Genomic DNA, 19,160 nt, shown 5'->3' with positions numbered 1-19,160 from the left:
CAGCATAAGACTATGAATGTATGATTTTTTAGCCTTAAGGATAGGTTAATAGGCGGGAAAGAAAACTAATAGAGATAAAACAATATGAGAGTAAGCCCTAAACCGTACTTGTTAAGTGCAAAGGGAATTCAGAGCAGGGTCAGATCCATGTGGACTGAGTATTCTGTGAAATCTCAGTTTTCTTGATTTATATCTGGCCACTGGACCCAGACGGCTCCGGAGAAGAAAGTGAGGCTGGTGACTTTGCACAGCCCTCCCTCACTTAAATCCAATACGCCATGGCATCAGCTCCCTGAGGTCATGGTCCTCTTAGAGAACAAAGGATGAACAACAGCAAAAACAACAATGGAGGTAGGAATGCAGCTGGACTGGGAAGAATGAGGAGCACTAATTTAAGCAAAGAGGAAGATGGGCAGAGTCTTTAGATAAGGAAACACTCTACAGGTCTACTAGACTAAAGTAGGAAGTTTCCTATTAGGAGTAGTGGCAAATAAGATCGGACAAGATGATGGAAAGCAGCATGGTGAAGTGGAAGGAATGGTAGCTTTTAGACCAAGATGATTTTATTTTGAATCCCGGCTTTGGCAATTACTGCCACAGGGAGAACTTGGGCCGATTAGTTAACCTCGATGGGCCTGAGTTTTCTTATCTATAATATTGAGGGGGTGGGAGGAATTTAACTAGAAAACCTTTTGTAGCTCTAAATCCATGACCCCATGAAGAAGGATTCAGACTATTCAGCAAACAATTCATTCAACAAATATTGAGTTCCTAAAAGGTGCAGATGCTATGTGGGCTTATAAAGATGTATTAAGACACAGCCATATGCTTTCTTTTTTTTGCTACTACCTAGCTAGCTTAAAATGTTAGCTGCCTAGAAAAATGCAACAATTAAGTAATTTAAATACTGATCAGAAGAGAGACAGTAGGCTATTCATTTTATAAATGTCATAAAGAATGAGAGTCTCTTTACATTCTGTTGATTGGTATGTTTAGTTAATTTTAGCTTTGTAATTGCTATGAAAAATATGCTAATATAGACAATAACAAATAACACTGGATGGGGATAATAGGTATCCTACCTAAGAATTATGGTAAATAATTTAAAGTATTTCCAAAGCTATTTAACAGGTTTCATTTGCAAATAAATTATAAGCACATTAAAAATAATTTGTGCTTGTTCATTAGAGGAAAATAAAGCACATATACCTTTACCTTAGTTTGGCAGTAATTAAACTATATCTTAAAATAAATACACTATAATTTGTATTTTCCCCTAATTCTAAAGATACTGTTCTATTTACTACCTTCTTTCTAAATCAGTGATATTTTTCTGAATATTTAAATTCAAGTTTTATATTGTAAAAAAGTAGGTATCATCCTAATTTACTGCTTATATATTTTAAGTTCTTGAGTGCATTTCATCAAACATAATGGATTTGTGACATCACTAGTTTAACAATTATTGTAGAATATTGTAGATAATAACTTTCTTTTTTCCATGTAAAACACATTATATTAACATAGAGAACAAAACATACCACAACATGAGCGGACTAAACTCTGAAAAATCCCTATTCCTGATCTGAAAAATCCCTATTCCTAAAATATCTTTGCATATTTTAAATTTCAAATGTATATGAAGATTAGATCTACATTTAAATATTCAGTTTTCCTGTTAGAGGGAGATATTACATCACTACTCTGTGGTGGCAATTTTGGTGTGAGAAACACAGTCGTGGGGATCACAGGGTTTCCTGGGTAGGGCCAAACTCTGAGGAAGAACCACATGATGGTCCCTTAGTCTGTGGGGATCACAGGACTCCCCAGAGTTGGACCCTGAGAAAAACCCAAGTGATAACCCCTAAGGAAGGCTGTGCAGACCATAGGGCTCCCTGAGGAAGATGAAGTGGTAGCCCCCTTAACACTGCTGTGGGGATCACATGACTCACCAAGGCAGGATTAGGAAAGATGTGCTTCCATAGCTCATTGCTTTCCTGGCAGTGTAACTTTAGGAAGATCCATGTGATTTGCCCATTCTCACCCAAAGAACTCAGGACCAGAGCGGGCAGGGGAAGGCATTTATTATGCTCCTTGAGAGAGAGCAGGTGCAGTGCTCACCAGGAACACTCACACTGATATAGAAGCAGAACTGAGGGTAACCAGTTCTTCCACCTCCATCTGAGTTAGGGTTAGTTTACATTCTTTACTTTTCTACGTACTTTCCTTAATTTATACAGTTTACATTGGTAGGATAGTGAGGATACAAAAGCAAAAGTGAAGTTAATTAGTTCTATCTTCCTTGTATGAGTTAGGATTAATCTACATTTTTTATTTCTCTGTTCCCTCTTTAACATATGCAAATTAGGCAGATCAGTAGGCCTGGACACTTGACCAAGACCTGATCCTTGAACTGACATGATAAGCTTGAATTGGTTCAACCAGTTTAGCCTCTCTAGCTTCCCTGACCCCAGGATGGCCATTGTCTTGGTAAATAAACTTTAACTCAGCTCTGTGGATAGCTTCTACGGGAGGAAAACCAGATACCATACTATCTTTTCTTACATCCAGCACTGCAAACCGCATCAATACCATATAAGGTAAGGGACCTCCCAATGAAGAAAAAGAGGAAGGAATGGTAAAGAGTATGGAGTGAAGCAGGGAGGACAATAGTCTCACCTAGGATCTCTCCCTGTCCAGTTTTCACAACTTTGCATACCTCTCTTAATGTCCTATTCTGAATGGGGTGTGGTTTTAAGTTCTCAAAGACACTGGTAACAAAGCTCAAGCTCAAGAACGTCTTATCAAATTAAAGGATTTCAAGTATAAGCCATGATGGAGTGCATATCCATTTGCTGAACATCAGCCAGTTAAATTCAGAGAAGCTCTGAACTACATTGGCCACAGGGAGAAGAACTTGTTTTATACTTATTAGTTTCTGAAAGCAATCTTTTGAATTATAAGGTTGGGCTCAGCTTGAGAGGAGGGAGCATTCACACTTAGGAAATTGCAGATTCTCGAAGTACTGAAGAAGAACCATGCTCCCTGCATACACGTTGGCTTACTAGGCTGGTTTTGGTCACCAGTTGTTGGATACTATGTATTTAATTTCCTAGACTTATGCTATTCTATTCTTTGGTGGCTGAAAGGGCAAAGCAATTTAATCATAGTTTTTGTTCAGTCATTAACTTCTTTTTTTATGATAAGAATGCTTCAACTTTACATTAATCACTAAACACAAAACCTTTGTAATTCTTCATACTTAATACTTTTAAGTTCCAGAGTATAAATCATTTTAGAAAAATTATCTCAATCTTCAATATGTTTTGCCAATCATCCTAATGAATAGAGAAAGTTGTGGTTGACTTCACTTTTTGTATTTTCTTCCATAGTTGATTACTTTAAACACATAAACGCAATTTGCATAAATATCTATAAAATTTCTAACCCAAAATTAGAGTTTCAGGATAATAAGTGGTTTTAAGAATAAAGACATTTTACCATGATATCAAAAGTCCAAATATTATTGAATGACAATATGAGTGATATTAATAGATCTCAATAGAGTACTTACAATTTGTGGCTGTTTGAAAATGAGAAGAAAGGGTATCAGTAACTACATTCCAAAATGTATACAAAATTTCTGACTGACCATCCTAGAGAATAAAAAAAGTGAGATTCATTTGAATATTTAAGACTGTAATGACTCAAATATAACATCTTAAAAAACATTTAAAGTTTATTTCAGTAAAAAGCTAAAATGGTTTTCTAAAACAATGGAAATATGAACTATAATTAAGTATAAAATGTTTATTGAATTTACAGCAACTCAATTAATTTACATATTCATAATGTTCAATAAAGTCAATTATCACTTTTTGAGATGTAGCAGATATAGATGAAATTGACAAAACAAAAGACAGTACATTCTCATGCCAAATAAGCATAAGAGATAGATCTGCCTGAATGCCAGGAATAAAACTTTCATCGGGGATGATTCTTTGTCTAGAACTTGCCTTCAAAAATGACTGTATGCAAAGGAAAGAAGTTAATGAAACAAAAGCTTTTTAACAGAAGAGAGAGGCTAGAACATTATCTCTAAGGTAAGAAGAGAGAGATGGAAAAATATATTCTGGGACAAGGAAAATATTAGTATCTAAATTGTTTTAGTGAAGATTTGATGTGGTACTTTTATGTGGTATACAGCATATGTCTTTTGTGGCTATAAATCACAATAGAAATAGCCAGCACTTTCCATAGTGCTTTAAGATTTGTAAAGGATTTCACAGTCATATTATTTGAGGCTCATAGTGGTTAATGTCTATTATGTCTAAGACAGAATAATGTCTATTGCAAACAATAACAATTACAAAATGCATGCATAATGCTTCAGTTTTCATTTCTAGAAAGTATATATATCTGTATGAATGTATGTTTGTGTGTAGGGGTGTGTGCTAAAAAACAAACACTATTTGAGAAATATGGCTAGGTTCTAAATAGTGTGAATAATAAACCCTGTGAAATCACATTTTTCAAATTTGTATCATTTGGAGCTTTAATAATATGGAAGATATGGTAATTGGTTCTAATCCAACAGAAATACGCAATGAAAATTCAGACAATGTGAACTCTCATGGAATTTATTATTGGGACTAATCAGGACCTAGCTACAAAATTTAAACATTTCTTGATCTTGCTTTTGTATAGCCCTCTATTTTTTAACGCTAGTAATTTCTTTAGGATGTCTCTGCTTTGATTTTGCTGAAATGAATATTGTAAGTAAAGGGGGCTCTGAAAACTCTAGTTACCAGAAACATATACTTTTAAATCTTTACTGGAACTCTAAGTTATGTAGGATTTCTTTGGTCTTTCTAATTTAGGCTTAAAGGTGGGTTCTGAATACAAATTCCATGCTTTATGGAGTTTTAGAGGTTGGTTTTAGAGATAAAAGTACTTTTCACTGAGTTCTGCAAAGCCTGGTGGTATTCCTTTAATTCCAATAGAGCAGAAATAGCAAATTGGAAGGTGAGAGAAGATTACTATAGACAGGCATGCCAACGACTTAATAAAAAGATTCAATTGGGGGCTTGACAGAAGGGGAAAATACAAATCCATAAAGAGATAAAATTCAAAAAGCACAACATCAGGTCATTTACTAAAGGCAAAAATGTTATTACTATATTAAGAAGCCCTGAAGACATTATTGCTTTTTAACACTGCACAATAGTAATGTTTAAATAGAACGAAATCTTCAAGAAAAGGTACGTGTACCATATTCTCTTTAGGAAGCCAGGGATAAATACAATTAATTTTGGAAATATTCTCATCCAAAATGGTTACAATAAATAAGTTTTATGAATCAAAGGAGGCAATTCTGCTATTTAGAAAACACTGCAATCCAGAATGACTATAATGGATTAATAATACTAAATTTACATCTACTACTTCAATTTGCCATTTTCTCTCCATTATCTCAGCCTACAGTAGCTCACATTTAGTAGAAATTTCAAAACTACACAGCATTTAATCCATTCACAACAACCTGTTCCAGCAATCCGGCTACCAGCTGCTGTGGGGGTGAAAAACCAACAACAACCAGTTCACAGAACGCTGCAAGCCCAGGCTCTTTTGATTTGCTTTACTAAGGAAAGCAATGTTAAGGGGTTAACAATCTTACTTTAATCCAGCATACAAATATCATTCACTTAGTTCAGGGGAAAAAGTCAGCACCCTGACCTTCAGAGCAAATACAAACAAATTACAAACATCCACAGACAGACCAAATACAATTTATAGTTACCAACATCTGAGTTCAGTCGGGAGCTTGACAAGGGCCAGCCCAGAGTCACACAATACTCCTGCTGTGGGTCAGAGCTCCGAAAAAGAGAAAGCTAACCTCTGGCTTTATATCTTTTTCAGGGTCAAGGGTGAGTCACACATGTGACTCACTCACGTGACCTAAAATTGACACAAAAATGCTACTTAAACCCATGTGGTCTAAAAGCCTCTGATGTCACAAACATGTCACTCAAACCTATGTAAACTAGGCTTTCCCTTGAGGCAAGGAGGTCATCAAGGACTCCTAATTTAATCAAAGAAATAAAGGCCAAACTGCTCAAGGGCACTTGGTTGAGTTAAGTGCTAAGAGCCCATTTTGATTGCCAATACATAACCTTATAAGATAGGCATATAAGATAATTTGCATTTTACAGGTGAGGAAACTAAAGGTCAGAGGATAAATCACTTGCCTAAAGACACACTATCAGATTCATGATTTGAACTCAGACTTGTTGACACTCCACCCCACCACCCACCCCCAATCAAGTACTCTTTCTGCCACAGGACACACTCTCTTTTTACCTATGCCTGTAGTACCACAACAGCCTCCTAAACCATCTCCCTGGATCCGTTTTTATCTCCATACATTCTATGTTGCATACCACATAGACTAATTTTCCTGTGTGGCACAGGTTGTACATAGCATATGCAACTATAATATGCCTGCTTCTAGGTGACCAAGTAAGAGCTTTGGGCGGGGGGTGGTCCTCTTGCTTCCGGTCATGAGTGACTCAGGGGACTTATAAATGGGACATGATTTTTTTAAAATCAACTCATTATCTGTTGAGTCAGAAGGGTTAAATAACTCAGTGGAGGTACAAAAGGAGTTATGGTCACCTTGATATCTCTCTTCCCAGAGTTATGGTCATCTTGATCTCTCTCTTCCCAGAGGTAAAGTGTACAGACTACTAACAGCTGCAATCTGAGAGCAAGGTGACAGAAGAGAAGATTGCACGGCCTCTCAACTGGTCTCTAAGTGACAACGAGCATGCTGCCACTTCTATCTCTTTTGTATTTGTTCTTTCTTTTCTTAGGTGAACAAGCAACCTATGGTGGACAAATGCAGAACAACTGGGGCTCTTGTGAAGTCTGAAAGACTGAAGATCCTGGGGCCCATGAGGGCATGCTGGCAGCAGTACTGGATGGAGAGGCTGTTTTTGGTTGAAGGAGCAACAGGATTCACAGCAGCATGGAGGAGTACTCTGCTGCAAGTTTTGCATTGGAAAAGTATGGCCACTGGAAGGAAGATTGACCCAAACTAGACTGTCTGATCAATATAGTGCCAAAGGGAGGTCAAATATAAAATTACTAATTAACATACTTTCAAATTGTTTTATGTCTTGATGAGGTTTAACTACAAAATTCCCAGCTGAATGCACTAGTAGTTATTAGTTAAATTGCTAAATTCCATTTAAATCATTAATGCCCACTGTATTTCTTTCTATGCTTAGCATTTCTTTCTATGTAAGAATAAACTATCTGTCCCTTGCCTGATCCACATTGTGCACTGAGTTCCTCTTTTCCTACTTTGCATTTTTTGGGAGGAAGCTCTAGACATGAGCCATGAGTAAACTTTTGCCTGAGATGCTTGGGTGGGGAATCTTAATAAGCTGATGAGTGTGAGAAAGAAGAGTTCCCTTTTAATACAACAGATTCTCCAAGCAATAAACCTAGCAGAAGTTGCAATGGCTGGCTACAGGACAGGAAGGGTTAAATGCTCTTAGTCCATTGTGGACTCAACCAAGTAGTCAAACATTGCTAGACCTAAAATGTCATGTTTACTATTTTACTCCTCTGCTCAATGGCTCCCTCCATCTTACTAAATCAGTTTGGCATTCTAGGTACTCCACCATCTGGCCCTATTTGACTTTCTCCTTTCTCCTTCCATCCTTTCTCCGCCCCACCCTCACCTTAATCCCCTACTAAGATACCTCTTTCACCTTTGCATAATGTTCTGTTCCCATTCCTGGATTCTCTGCTGCTGTTTACCACTTCTCTAAATGCTACTCATTCTTTTAAGGTCCAACTCAAGTCCTGCCTGCTCCACAAAAAGTTCCACTATCCTAGCCTGAAATGACATTACTGTTCTTCTTTTGAGTTCCTTGTATCACCACAATGTTTGGCAATTAACAGTTCTCTAAATATTTCATATATGTAATTAGATAAAATTAAATGAGAAATTTCTTGAGAGAAGGCGCAATGACATATTTCTTTTATATTTTTCAGAGGGCCTAACAGAATGTTGATCACACAGGGTATACTGAAATGAGCAGTGGCTTTGGCCTCAGAACACCTAAGTTAAAAACCCAGGCTTTGTTACTTTCTAACTTTGAAAATACCGACAATGCACTTCAGAGACATCACATGATGCAGCAGCAAGAATGCCATCCCTGGAGTCAGAAGATGGGCTTAAATCCCAACTTTGTAACCTCAGGCAAGTCACTTAATATTCTAGAACTTCAATCTCTGGGCCTGTGAATTGAGGAACCTCTACATAAGTCTCTTCCACCTCTAAAACCATGAACCTATGAGTCATAATTTCCTCCAAAAAAAAAAAAGCAACCCTTTACAAGTCTTGGGCAGTCTGAGAGGCTTTATCAACCAGAAAGCTGCAGGGATGCTTCTTAGCGTATCAATTGGCTTCAAGTTCAGTCAAGTACATAATGTGAGGTAGGAGGAGGGTGCAGAAGTATTGTGGGTTTTATAATTTGGTCCACCTATCAATATTCTTAGTTCTACTGGTAGCCTCACTCACTAATGAATGCTCAAAGTAGAAGCACTGACAGACAACATTCTAAGATGCTTCTCTCTTCTATCTCTTCTCCTGTAGACCAGTGCTTTCCACCCTTAATGAACAATTCCAATAATTTAACAAAGATTAATTGAAACTATCTATTGGATTCTCCCAATGCTCTATAAAATTTGACACTTACAAACAATACTCCCCAGCAGCAATGTTTCCCTAGAGGTTTCTACAAACTTTCAAAGTAAAATGGCTGTGAAGGCGCTGATCAATCAGCCGCACTCGACCGCTAAGCTTCACATTTAGAGCAGACACGAAGGCTACTATAAAAAGAACGGTCCATCCCTCTGTTGGTTATATGACAAATTAATTAGCTTTCATCGCGTTCCTTCCAAACTGATGCAAAGGTTGATACTATGTATGGTGTGCCAATCAAGTTCAAAATCCAAGTGAATGTGTTGCAATTCATAACCGATTGCCTCTCTACCTCACTCTCCAAACAAAACAGTCAACAATGAAGTTTCTACCCCTAACAGCTGGAGCACTCGCTTGCAACTCAGAAATGGCTTAGGAGAGACTGAGGGAAATGAATGTTTGCTCCAATTATAGTCAATGGAATGACTTAAGCCCCAAATCACAGAGCTCGTGGGAACACCTGATCCATGCCACCACGGTGAGTGACCACAGGGTTACCTCCTGTGTAATAATAGCTCACGTCTGTTTTGTGTTCTAAGGTTTACACAATGCTTCATATACATTTTTTCATCCGGTCCTTGCAACAACTCTGTAATACAGGTGATATTATTATCTTTATTTCACATGATGATAAAACTGAGACTCAGAGAGGGTGAAGGGTTTTGTTTGGGGTAACATAGCAAGTAAATATCTGAGAGAGAATTTGAACTCGGGTCTCCCTGACTGTAGTCTAGCATTTCATCTATTATGAGCCTCTGCGATTAGCACACTGGACCACAGAAACACAGAACTTCATAGCCGGAAAAAATCTCCAAGATTTTCTGGTCCAAAACCTTTATTTACAGATAAGGAAACTAAGGTGTGGAAAGAATGATCTGTCCACAGTCAGTTAGTGGGGGAGGTAGGATAACTTAGCATATATTCTGAAATCATGAAAACTTTTTAATAAGTTTAAGTTCTGTTTAAGTATGATTTCAAAATGGTTTGTGATACTGTCCTTGATAAAAAGTTTCTATGATGAAAAGTGAAGAAAACTGGGTCAAACCAGTACAGTCGTTAATTACCACTATATCAAAGGTAAACAAAACCAAGTATTCAGGGGCAAAGGGAAAAACAAACAAAATGGAAGGTAGTACAGTGGGAAGGAGTAAATGATAAATTACAGATATTAATGTTTATTAGGTAGCTGGTGGGACAGTTAGAGTACTGGATCTAGAGCTGGAAAGACCTGAGTTCAAATCCTGTCTCAGACACTCACTAGCTGTGTGACTCTGAGTGAGTCACTGACATTTTGTGCCTCCATTTCTCATCTGTAAAATGGGGATGATAATAATAGTGCCTGTCACCTGGATCACTGTGAAGGTTCAATGAGGTGACATGTAAAGTGTTCTGCAAAATTCAAACACTATGTTAACGATGGTTATTATTATTAAGTGAAGTTCATTTTAAAATGATTAACTAAATTCAAAAGCAATTGGTTTAATTATTGTTTAAAAAAATTTAGGTCATGACAAATTAAGTATTAAAGAGTTCTTTATATATATTGAGATCTTCTTTTCTTATACTTCTGAAGTTAGTACACAGAATTATTTATGGTAAGAATGTCGAAATTAGCATGACTTAATTTATCTGATAGCATGTCCTTCTTATCGGCCACTGGAGAAAATTCTCACATTTACAGTACCAACGCTTAAGTTAATGGTTATAGAGAGTCTAAAAATCGTGATTCTTAAAGCCTGTCCTCCTTTTCTGCCAGTCTGACGCCATCATTACTGTTGGCCATTTGATATTTTTCTTTGTTTAATGGCTTGCGATGGCCAAATGTTTCATAATCAAATGAGAAATCTAGTGGAGGAAAGCCTCCCGTACTAATGTGGGCTACCCTTAGGAAGCAGACTAAAGGAAGTCAATTTGGATTAACAGTCTGTGGTGGGACCACATTAAAAAAGTTTCTAGCACAGTAAGACACTGTGCTGCCTTGGCATAGCTTTAAGAACCTACGGTCAATTCCATGCCATGCGGAGATTCTGAGTAGGACTTTAGGGAAGAAACTGTAGCTAAATGGAAGGACAGTTCAGAGGCAGTTCCTTCATAGAGAAAGTTGTAGCTACATTGGAGAGTATCTCACTGGATCTCCTTAGAAGATTAAAAAAAGGAGCTGAAACCGTCAGTTTTACTGTGTACCAAAGGCGAAAAAAACCCCCAAGCCATCATTTTATGTGATCATATTTGGTTATCACCTTCTCTAGTGGTCATAAATATCTGCAAAAAATTATGAAATTATAGTTATGTGGCAACATCTATTGCAATGGATAATATGCAGAATAATTCTACAATGAGTTCAAGACCCTCCAAATCAAATCAATATATATTTTGGTACCTAATGACTTCAGTGAAAAGGGTGGACATGGATAATAATGTTGGAAAATAGGCTGCAGGGGGTGGAGCCAAGATGGCTGCTGGAAAACAGGGACTTGCTTAAGCTCTCCCTCAAACCTCTCCAAACACCTGTAAAAAATGACTCTAAACAAATTCTAGAGATACAAAACCCATGAAATAACAGAGAGAAACAAGTCTTCAGGCCAAGATGGCCTGGATGGTCACTGGGAAGGGTCTATTGCACTGTGCTGGGAGTGGAGCACAGCCCAGCATGGGCTGCACCAGGACCAAACAGACTGGAGGAGACCAGATCGAGCAGGCCTTCTGGCCATGAATCACCAAGCAGTAGAAGTTACCAGACTTCTCAATCTACAAATGCCAACAACAATGGAGCAGGTCAGTGGGAAAACTGCTGGATCTGGGGAGGGAAGTGTGTGGTCCAGCCCTGATGCGGGGGGCCACAGAGATGGTGCAGGAGCAGCATCAGGAAGCTTTGGTGGCTGCTTCCAGAGCTACAGCAGCAGCTGCTTTGGGAGCCCCTGGACCACACGGTGGGAGGAATCAAGCAGCATATCAGAGCTGGAGTGAAGGGAGCACTTTGCTGGTGCTAAGGCAGTGTTCTCTGGCTTTGCCCTGCTTGGATCTGGATTGTGGTCCTGGTTGGTGGTTCTTGGAGGAGGAAGAGCTCTGGGGTGGCAGAGCTTGCAGTGACTGTGGACAGGGAGTCCTCCTGGTAGTTTACACAGCAGAAAAGAGAGCCTGCACTCACAGACCAGAGCACAGGCCAAGAGAGGAGCATCATATCACCTCAGAATAGAAGCAGCTCTGAAAACAGCAGCACAAAACACCTGAAGCTTTGGACAAAGCACTCTGTACTCTACAAGCAGTCATACCCTGACAAAAAACTCAAGGGTCAAGTAGTTTGCTGGGAAAATGAGCTGCTTGCGTAAAAGGACTCAGACTCAGACTACTGAGTATTTTTTTGGTGACAAAGAAGATCAAAACATACAGCCAGAAGAAGTCAGCAAAGTCAAAGAGCCTACATCAAAAGACTCCAAGAAAAACATGAACTAGTCTTCAAGGCCATGGAAGAGCTCAAAAAGGATTTGGAAAAGCAAGTAAGAGAAGAAGAGGAAAAATTGGGAAGAGAAATGAGAGTGATGCAGGAAAACCATGAAAAACAAGTCAATGACTTGCTAAAGGAGAACCAAAAAAATAATGAAGAAAATAACACCTTAAAAAATAGCCTAACCCAAGTGGCAAAAGAGCTCCAAAAAGCCAATGAGGAGAAAAATGCCTTGAAAGGCAGAATTAGCTAAATGGAAAAGGAGGTCCAAAAGACCACTGAAGAAAATACTACCTTAAAAATTAGCCTGGAGCAAGTGAAAGCTAGTGACTTTATAAAACAGAACCAAAGGAATGAAAAAATGGAAGACAATGTGAAATATCTCATTGGAAAAACCACTGACCTGGAGAATACATCCAGGAGAGATAATTTAAAAATTATTGGACTACCTGAAAGCCATGATCAAAAAAAGAGCCTAGATATCATCTTCAAGAAATTATGAAGGAAAACTGCCCTGATATTCTAGAGCCAAAGGGTAAAATAGAAATTGAAAGAAAAATAGGCTGGAAACTATGATTCACGAGTAAAGAATAAGACAGTTCAAGGGTAGACTACACAGAAGTCATATGTCTATTCATCATGAACACTTTCTTTAAAAAAAAGATTGTGGAAGAACCACTATACCTATCTCTTTGAAAGGTATCATTTTAAAATGTATTTTTAACAGTTAATTTCAGGAGGCAGCTAGGTAGCACAATGGATAGAGCACCAGCCCTGGAGTCAGGAGGATCTGAGTTCAAATCTGGTCTCAGACACTTACTAGCTATGTGACCCTGGGCAAATCACTTAACCCCAATTGCCTTGCAAAAAAAATTTAAACAAATAAATAAAAGTTAATTTCATAAGGTCTTTTTACAGGAATCTCAAACTTTTAAAAGTAAAAGACCATAACTTAGCCACTTATAATACTAAGTGACAGTTTACTTGAAATTCTGGTACAATGCTTAGGAAGTAATATACATACTCAAAATGGCTAGCATTGCAAACCCTGACCTACGGATATATTTTAAATTTGTTTATTTTCATTCTGACCTTAAGAAACACTAATTAAAATGAGAATTTCTATATACATAGCAGAACAGAGAAAGGCTTGTACATGAAACTGTACAGCTTCCTTTTAAAAAATTTACAATAAATTCAAGCTATCTTGCTCAACTATGATTCTGGTAGGGCTTCCTTCTGTTCTCTCCTGTACATTTTTTAAAAAGATGCCTCAATAGCCCTGTGACAGGGCCACTGTCTATAATGATTTCTCCTCCCTTACCCCCAGACTGCACAAAATTTAGACTAGTTTTTTTTTTCCTCAACAAAGCTATTCTAAATATTTGACTGGCTCAGTGGGGCTAAGACTCCAACTCTATCACCCTTCAGTGATGGAGGAATGTGTCAAGGCTGTGAAAGGAGAGGAGGGGAGCTTGCTTGATGTACCCACATTAAGTGCTTTAGTATCTTTTTGGAATATCCATTCTGGGCTATAGCTAAGTAATCCTCCTTTTGTGAACTACTGAATGAATATGAGTGCTTCATTTTATTCCTAGATAGAAGCTGAACTAACAGAACACTGGCCTAAGTCAGGCTCTCTTTTCTTAGTTTTTGTTGACTTTATCTTTTTTTTTCCCCACCCTACTCTCCTCCATGCTAGAGAAAAAAAAAGGAAAGAAAGAAAAAGTAAGTCCAAATAATCGAGCAAAACAAATCCCCACATTGACTCTGTATGAAAATGAATGTCTTATTCTACATCTTATGTCCTTAATCTCTTGTTAAGAGGAAGGTGGCACACTTTGTCATCAGTCCTCTTGAACTGGAGCTGTTCACTGCACTGATCAGAGTTCCCAAGTTGGTTTTCATTATGTTGTTGTTATTATATAAATTGTTCTACTCATTTAGCTCACTTTATTCTGCAACAGTTCACACAACTCTTCCCGGATTTCTCTGAAATCATTTTGTTTATTTCTTAAGGTACAAATACTATTCCATTACATTCCTAAATTACAATTTTGTTTAGCCATCCTTAATTGATAGGTGTCCCCTCAGTTTCTAGTTTTTTGTCACTATAAAAATAGCTGCTAGCAATTTTTTGGACAAATGGGTCTTTTCCCTCTTCCTTTGATATACTTGAGATATAGGGATAATAATGGTATTTTTGGATGGAAGGGCATATTCGCAAGCTCTAACCTATAAATTGATAGCAAACATGATAGAGATTAACTGTCATTTACAAGGATGGGGCCACAGGTAGTATATTGCCAGAAGGATACAAACCCAGGTCCTTTGACTCCAGAGCCAGTGTCCCTTCCAATGCACTCTTCTGACAAAGCCAGATCAAACTTCTTGCATGTATCTATGCCCAGCGATCTCAATGATCCTAAATCGCTTACTCTCATAAAAACCCATCACTTTCATACCAAGGTAAGTTTCCCCAATAATCCATAAGAACCATAGAGCTCCATGTTTTCCAAAAAATCAAAATTTTAAAAAGATACTTGGTCATTGGACATAGGTTACAGGATGGAGCAATACTGATTATATTATCAACAATTAACAGGATGCAAGATGTGACTTGAAAAGATATTATGAAAGTTACATAAGATCAGAAATGAAGCTAGTATCATGAAATGAGAATGAAAGTCCAGAAGAGAGACATCCTGAAGGCAAGGATGGCAAGTTGGTGCTAGCATAAGAATCACAAAGGGATGGAGCTTCCCTGACAGGACATGAATGAGAACTTTCCAAATGAAAGGGCATCAGTGCCGTGATCTACACAAATGCAGGGAAGAACCAAGCCGATGAAATCACAGATGGATCCATCAAGGGAGCAAAGGAACAGGGTGGCTGAAGCATGCTGACCAACCACCAGCAATCCTACGTTGTTTGTTTCCAGTCTCCCTCCCATCTGTCCTCTACAGAGCTCCCAAAAGAAAATTCCTACGGCGCAGTTTTAATCGCAGCAGGTTCCTGCTCCAGAAATGTTAGGATCATAGAATATGGCATTTAGAGCTGGTGGAGGCCTTGGAGCCTCCATGTGAAGGATTAGGAACCAAGTCCCAGAAAGTTAAGTGTCTTAAACAAAGCTACACAGGGAGGTCCTCAGTAGCATTATCCTCAACTCCCTACTCTCCCTGAGTATGCCTATATTTTATATCTATTTATATACATACACACATTCATGCATATAGAACATAAATATATTTTATCATGTATATACATATATGAAGATGGAGGCCATCTTCCATATGTATAACATATATGTGTATCCACACACATATCTTGCCATTTGCCACAAATCTTGCATCTCTGTCATCTTGTCCTTACTCACATTACGACCAACCTAGCTGAGACCCTAATCACCTTTCTCTAGGACTACTGCAATTGCTCCCTCAAATCTCTCCCTCATCCAGTACATTCTATATACAGTTGCCAAAATTATTTCACTAAAGTACAGGTCTGATTGGGGCAACTAATTGGCACAGTGGATAAACAGACAAATAGAGCCAAGCCTGGAGTCTGGAAGACTCATCTTTGCGAGTTCAAATCTGGCCTCAGATACTTGCTAGCTGTGTGACCCTGGACCAGTCATTTAACTCTGCCTCAGTTTCCTCATCTGTAAAATGAGCTAGAGAAGGAAATGGCAAACCACTCCATTATGTTTGCCAACAAAACTCCAAATGGAGTCAAATAGTCAGACATGACTGAACAACAACAGATCTGATCATTTCACTGCCCTACTCAATTATTGCCCATAAGATTGAATGAGCTCCAAAATACAGCTTTTAAAGGCATCTACAACATAGTCCTAACCTTTCCAAAGATATTATACTTCGCACCCTCTATGGTTTTGCTAACCTGGCTTTATTGCTTTTCCTCACATAGAACGCTCCATCTCCCATGCCTGGCTGCCCTCCATCCTGAGTTCTGCTTCTCAAAATTCCTTGTTTTCCTCAAAATTGAAGTGTTCAAGTACCATATTCTACAATGATCCCCTCAAAATTCACCTTGTATTTATTTTGTATATACTTATGTAAATATTATTTCCCAACGGAATGTAAGTCACTGTTTCAATTTTGTTTTTGTATTCCCAATGCCTAGCACAGTGTATGGTGCGTAGTAGGTACTTAATAAATGCTTGTTGATTGAATGATAAGTGGCAGAGCTCAGTGGTTCCCTACGACCTCTTGGTAAAAAACACAACCTCCTAAGGTTGGCACTTGAAGCTTTTTATTATGTGGCTCCAGCCTACCTTTCTAGACTTATTTCATATTATTTTTCTTCACATACTCCGCTTTGTACAAGTTTCTCCTTCCATAACTTGGAGGCTCAGTTCAGGTGCCACTTGCTATGGAAGCCTTCCAGATTCATCCCTAGTTGTTAGTAATCTCCTCAAATTATCTTCTATTTACTTATCCATATTCATGTTGTTTGGCACCATCACAATGCAAGCTCATTGAAGAAAGACCTGATTTTTCTTCTCTTTACTTGTATACCAGCAATGAGGAAAGTGCTTTGCACATATAAGACATTTAATACAAATTTCCTGAATGGGTAAGAAAAATTATAATTGGCTTAGAATTAGATATGTACCATATTTGAAAAATATAATAGCATCTGTGCAAAGCCAAGGTAATATTTTTTTCTGAGCTTAGTACAAACTTGTACCATACAATCCTAGCAGAGACTCATACGTTATATGTTTGGGCTTGCTTATTTAAGCATTCATGATCACACATGTCATCTCAAGCTATACATCTAACCTCACAAATAATGAAAGAAAAATGCTCATTATAATTTTGAAATTAATTATATGTTGCTATTTTCTTTTAAACTCTGAAGTTTTTATATTACCTATTTATTTCATTTTACTGAGTTCTTTTTCGTTTTAATGGAACAAAATGATTATAAATATTTTATACATAGATCAATTCATCTTGCTATTTTCTACATTTCTTTAGAAGTCAGTATATCAGACAGAAGATTTTTTTAAAAACAAAATCCATTTCCAACCTTGGATCTTTGAAAAACATCAATCAGGTGGGCACTGCAATATTAGTACTACTACAGTCTCCTCTGTTTTTAAGCCATCTTCTGCTAATGGTGATACAATCCCACTTTCTTTTGATGTTGCTTTTTTCACTACTTATTGATTCATAGAAAATAAGAAGTAGTAAAGAATTTCTTATAGATTTCTTCAAACTGAAACATTCATGTTTTTCCCCTATATGGTAGATGAATCCCAAAAAATGTACCCCTTTCCTACCCTTCCCCATGTGTATGACATATTTCAACTGATCATGCACTATTCATATTAGTACACATCAAATACTTCATGGAAGCCTATCAAATTTTCCAAAATATCTGTCCATAAAATTTCTGGTAGTAGTGAACAATGGATTTCAAAACAATAAAACTGTCTTTCTAAGAGATTTTTGCCATTGCCTCCAATTCTCCATTGGTTGTTTACAGAGTGCTGCTGAAGGAGATGACAGCATTAGCTTATAAGGTGCTATTTCTGATATATCTTTCCTTCTCAGTACACACTCCTAGGAGTTAGACCTTGAAACATACACTACAGGAATATGCCCCTGAACTAGTCTTACACTGATGTGTTCCTACAGTCCCATTTACTTTCAGTTTGGTTCTTGGTAGTATGTATCGGCTGAGGAAGACTTTAATCAAGTATGAAGATAAGTTTTTTTCCCAAGAGGAAAGTGTGGTACTGGAATTGGCCCTAGACTTTGACTCTGTTCCATAATACTTGTGGGGAATATAAATGTTGACCGTTTGGAGCCACTCTGAGCTTAATTTCTGGATTAGCCCTGTTTCTAATTGCAGAGCTTAGGTAATTGGGTGGTGGGTGAACAGAGAATGGGGTTTGGGGAAGGGAGTGGGAGGTAATCCTGCACTTAAGAGAATGATTTGGGGAAAGAAGCTAGAAAGGTAAAATTGGGAGGCTTTTATACTTACAATTAGCTCCCAAACCACTAAGACAAAACAGATGAGTCTGTCTCTCTGGACTTTTGCCCTTTTGTGACTTCTCTTCCCATTCAAAGTTACGTCTGAAGTTCACTATAACCTCATTTCCTCTATAGGGCCTAAGTGAAGACAGCTAGGATATCCATCAATGGGAGATGAATAGCCTTACACTTAGATATATTCCCTTGGTACATCTTTTCATGTACCACATACACCTAAGAACATAAAGCCATTTGTATTAATAGGCAAAACATGTATTATAAAACAAACAGTATCTAAATTATTCAAGATAAACTGATGGGGAACATCTAGCATAAATGACAATTGGGTTAATAAGAAATGATCAGAATTTAAAACACTTGACTCTGAGGAAATCAAAATGTAACCTCAGCAAAGCTGGGGAGATTATAATTTTTCCACAGGTTTACTAAACCAGTAAAGTAGGAGGGGAACTATCCTCCATGCCAATTTTCATATGTAATACTGTTATGAGACGGTATTATATATGAGTGCAAACTTGGGCTAACTGGAAATCAGTTCCATTTGGAAACATGGTAGGTGGCACAAATACTTAGGCATTTTCAGGAGAACTGTCTGATGTGAAGATTACTAGATGAGGTAATTAGCTTGGTTTAAATAAGATATTCTTTTGTGTAAAACTGAGAACCAAACCAATTGGATAACAACCTAATTTAATATCAAAACTATTAAAACAAAACTAAAATGGTGATTGATTCAGTTTTTGAAAATCAATACTTTCTCAACTCCCTCAGTAGTCTCTCCTTCTGATTGGAAGTCAGAGAGTAGAGCTCTAAACTCCTACCAAAGCCTTCCTTTAGAGAGTAATGGGATTTGAACTTTGCAGCTAACTCTCCACTTTCCATCAGAAGCTCTGCTTGGTTTTGACTCTGG

The 19,160-nt window shown here is 37.7% G+C and overlaps 1 protein-coding gene across 1 annotated transcript in view; it reads right to left on the bottom strand.

Moving 5' to 3' along the window:
- The window catches only part of COG5 (component of oligomeric golgi complex 5), a 368,496-nt gene that overhangs the window by 95,014 nt on the left and 254,322 nt on the right, over positions 1 to 19,160 (bottom strand). Inside the window, exon 11 of the mRNA XM_036761810.1 lies at positions 3,575 to 3,656. Within this exon, the coding sequence (XP_036617705.1) occupies positions 3,575 to 3,656 (82 nt within the window). The remainder of the gene's footprint in view (positions 1 to 3,574; positions 3,657 to 19,160) is intronic.

This window comes from Trichosurus vulpecula, chromosome 5 (genome assembly GCF_011100635.1).
Source record: "Trichosurus vulpecula isolate mTriVul1 chromosome 5, mTriVul1.pri, whole genome shotgun sequence".
NCBI classification, from domain to species: domain Eukaryota; kingdom Metazoa; phylum Chordata; class Mammalia; order Diprotodontia; family Phalangeridae; genus Trichosurus; species Trichosurus vulpecula.
Note: the sequence above shows the minus strand (reverse complement) of the source record. Positions and strands in the feature narration are given on the sequence as shown.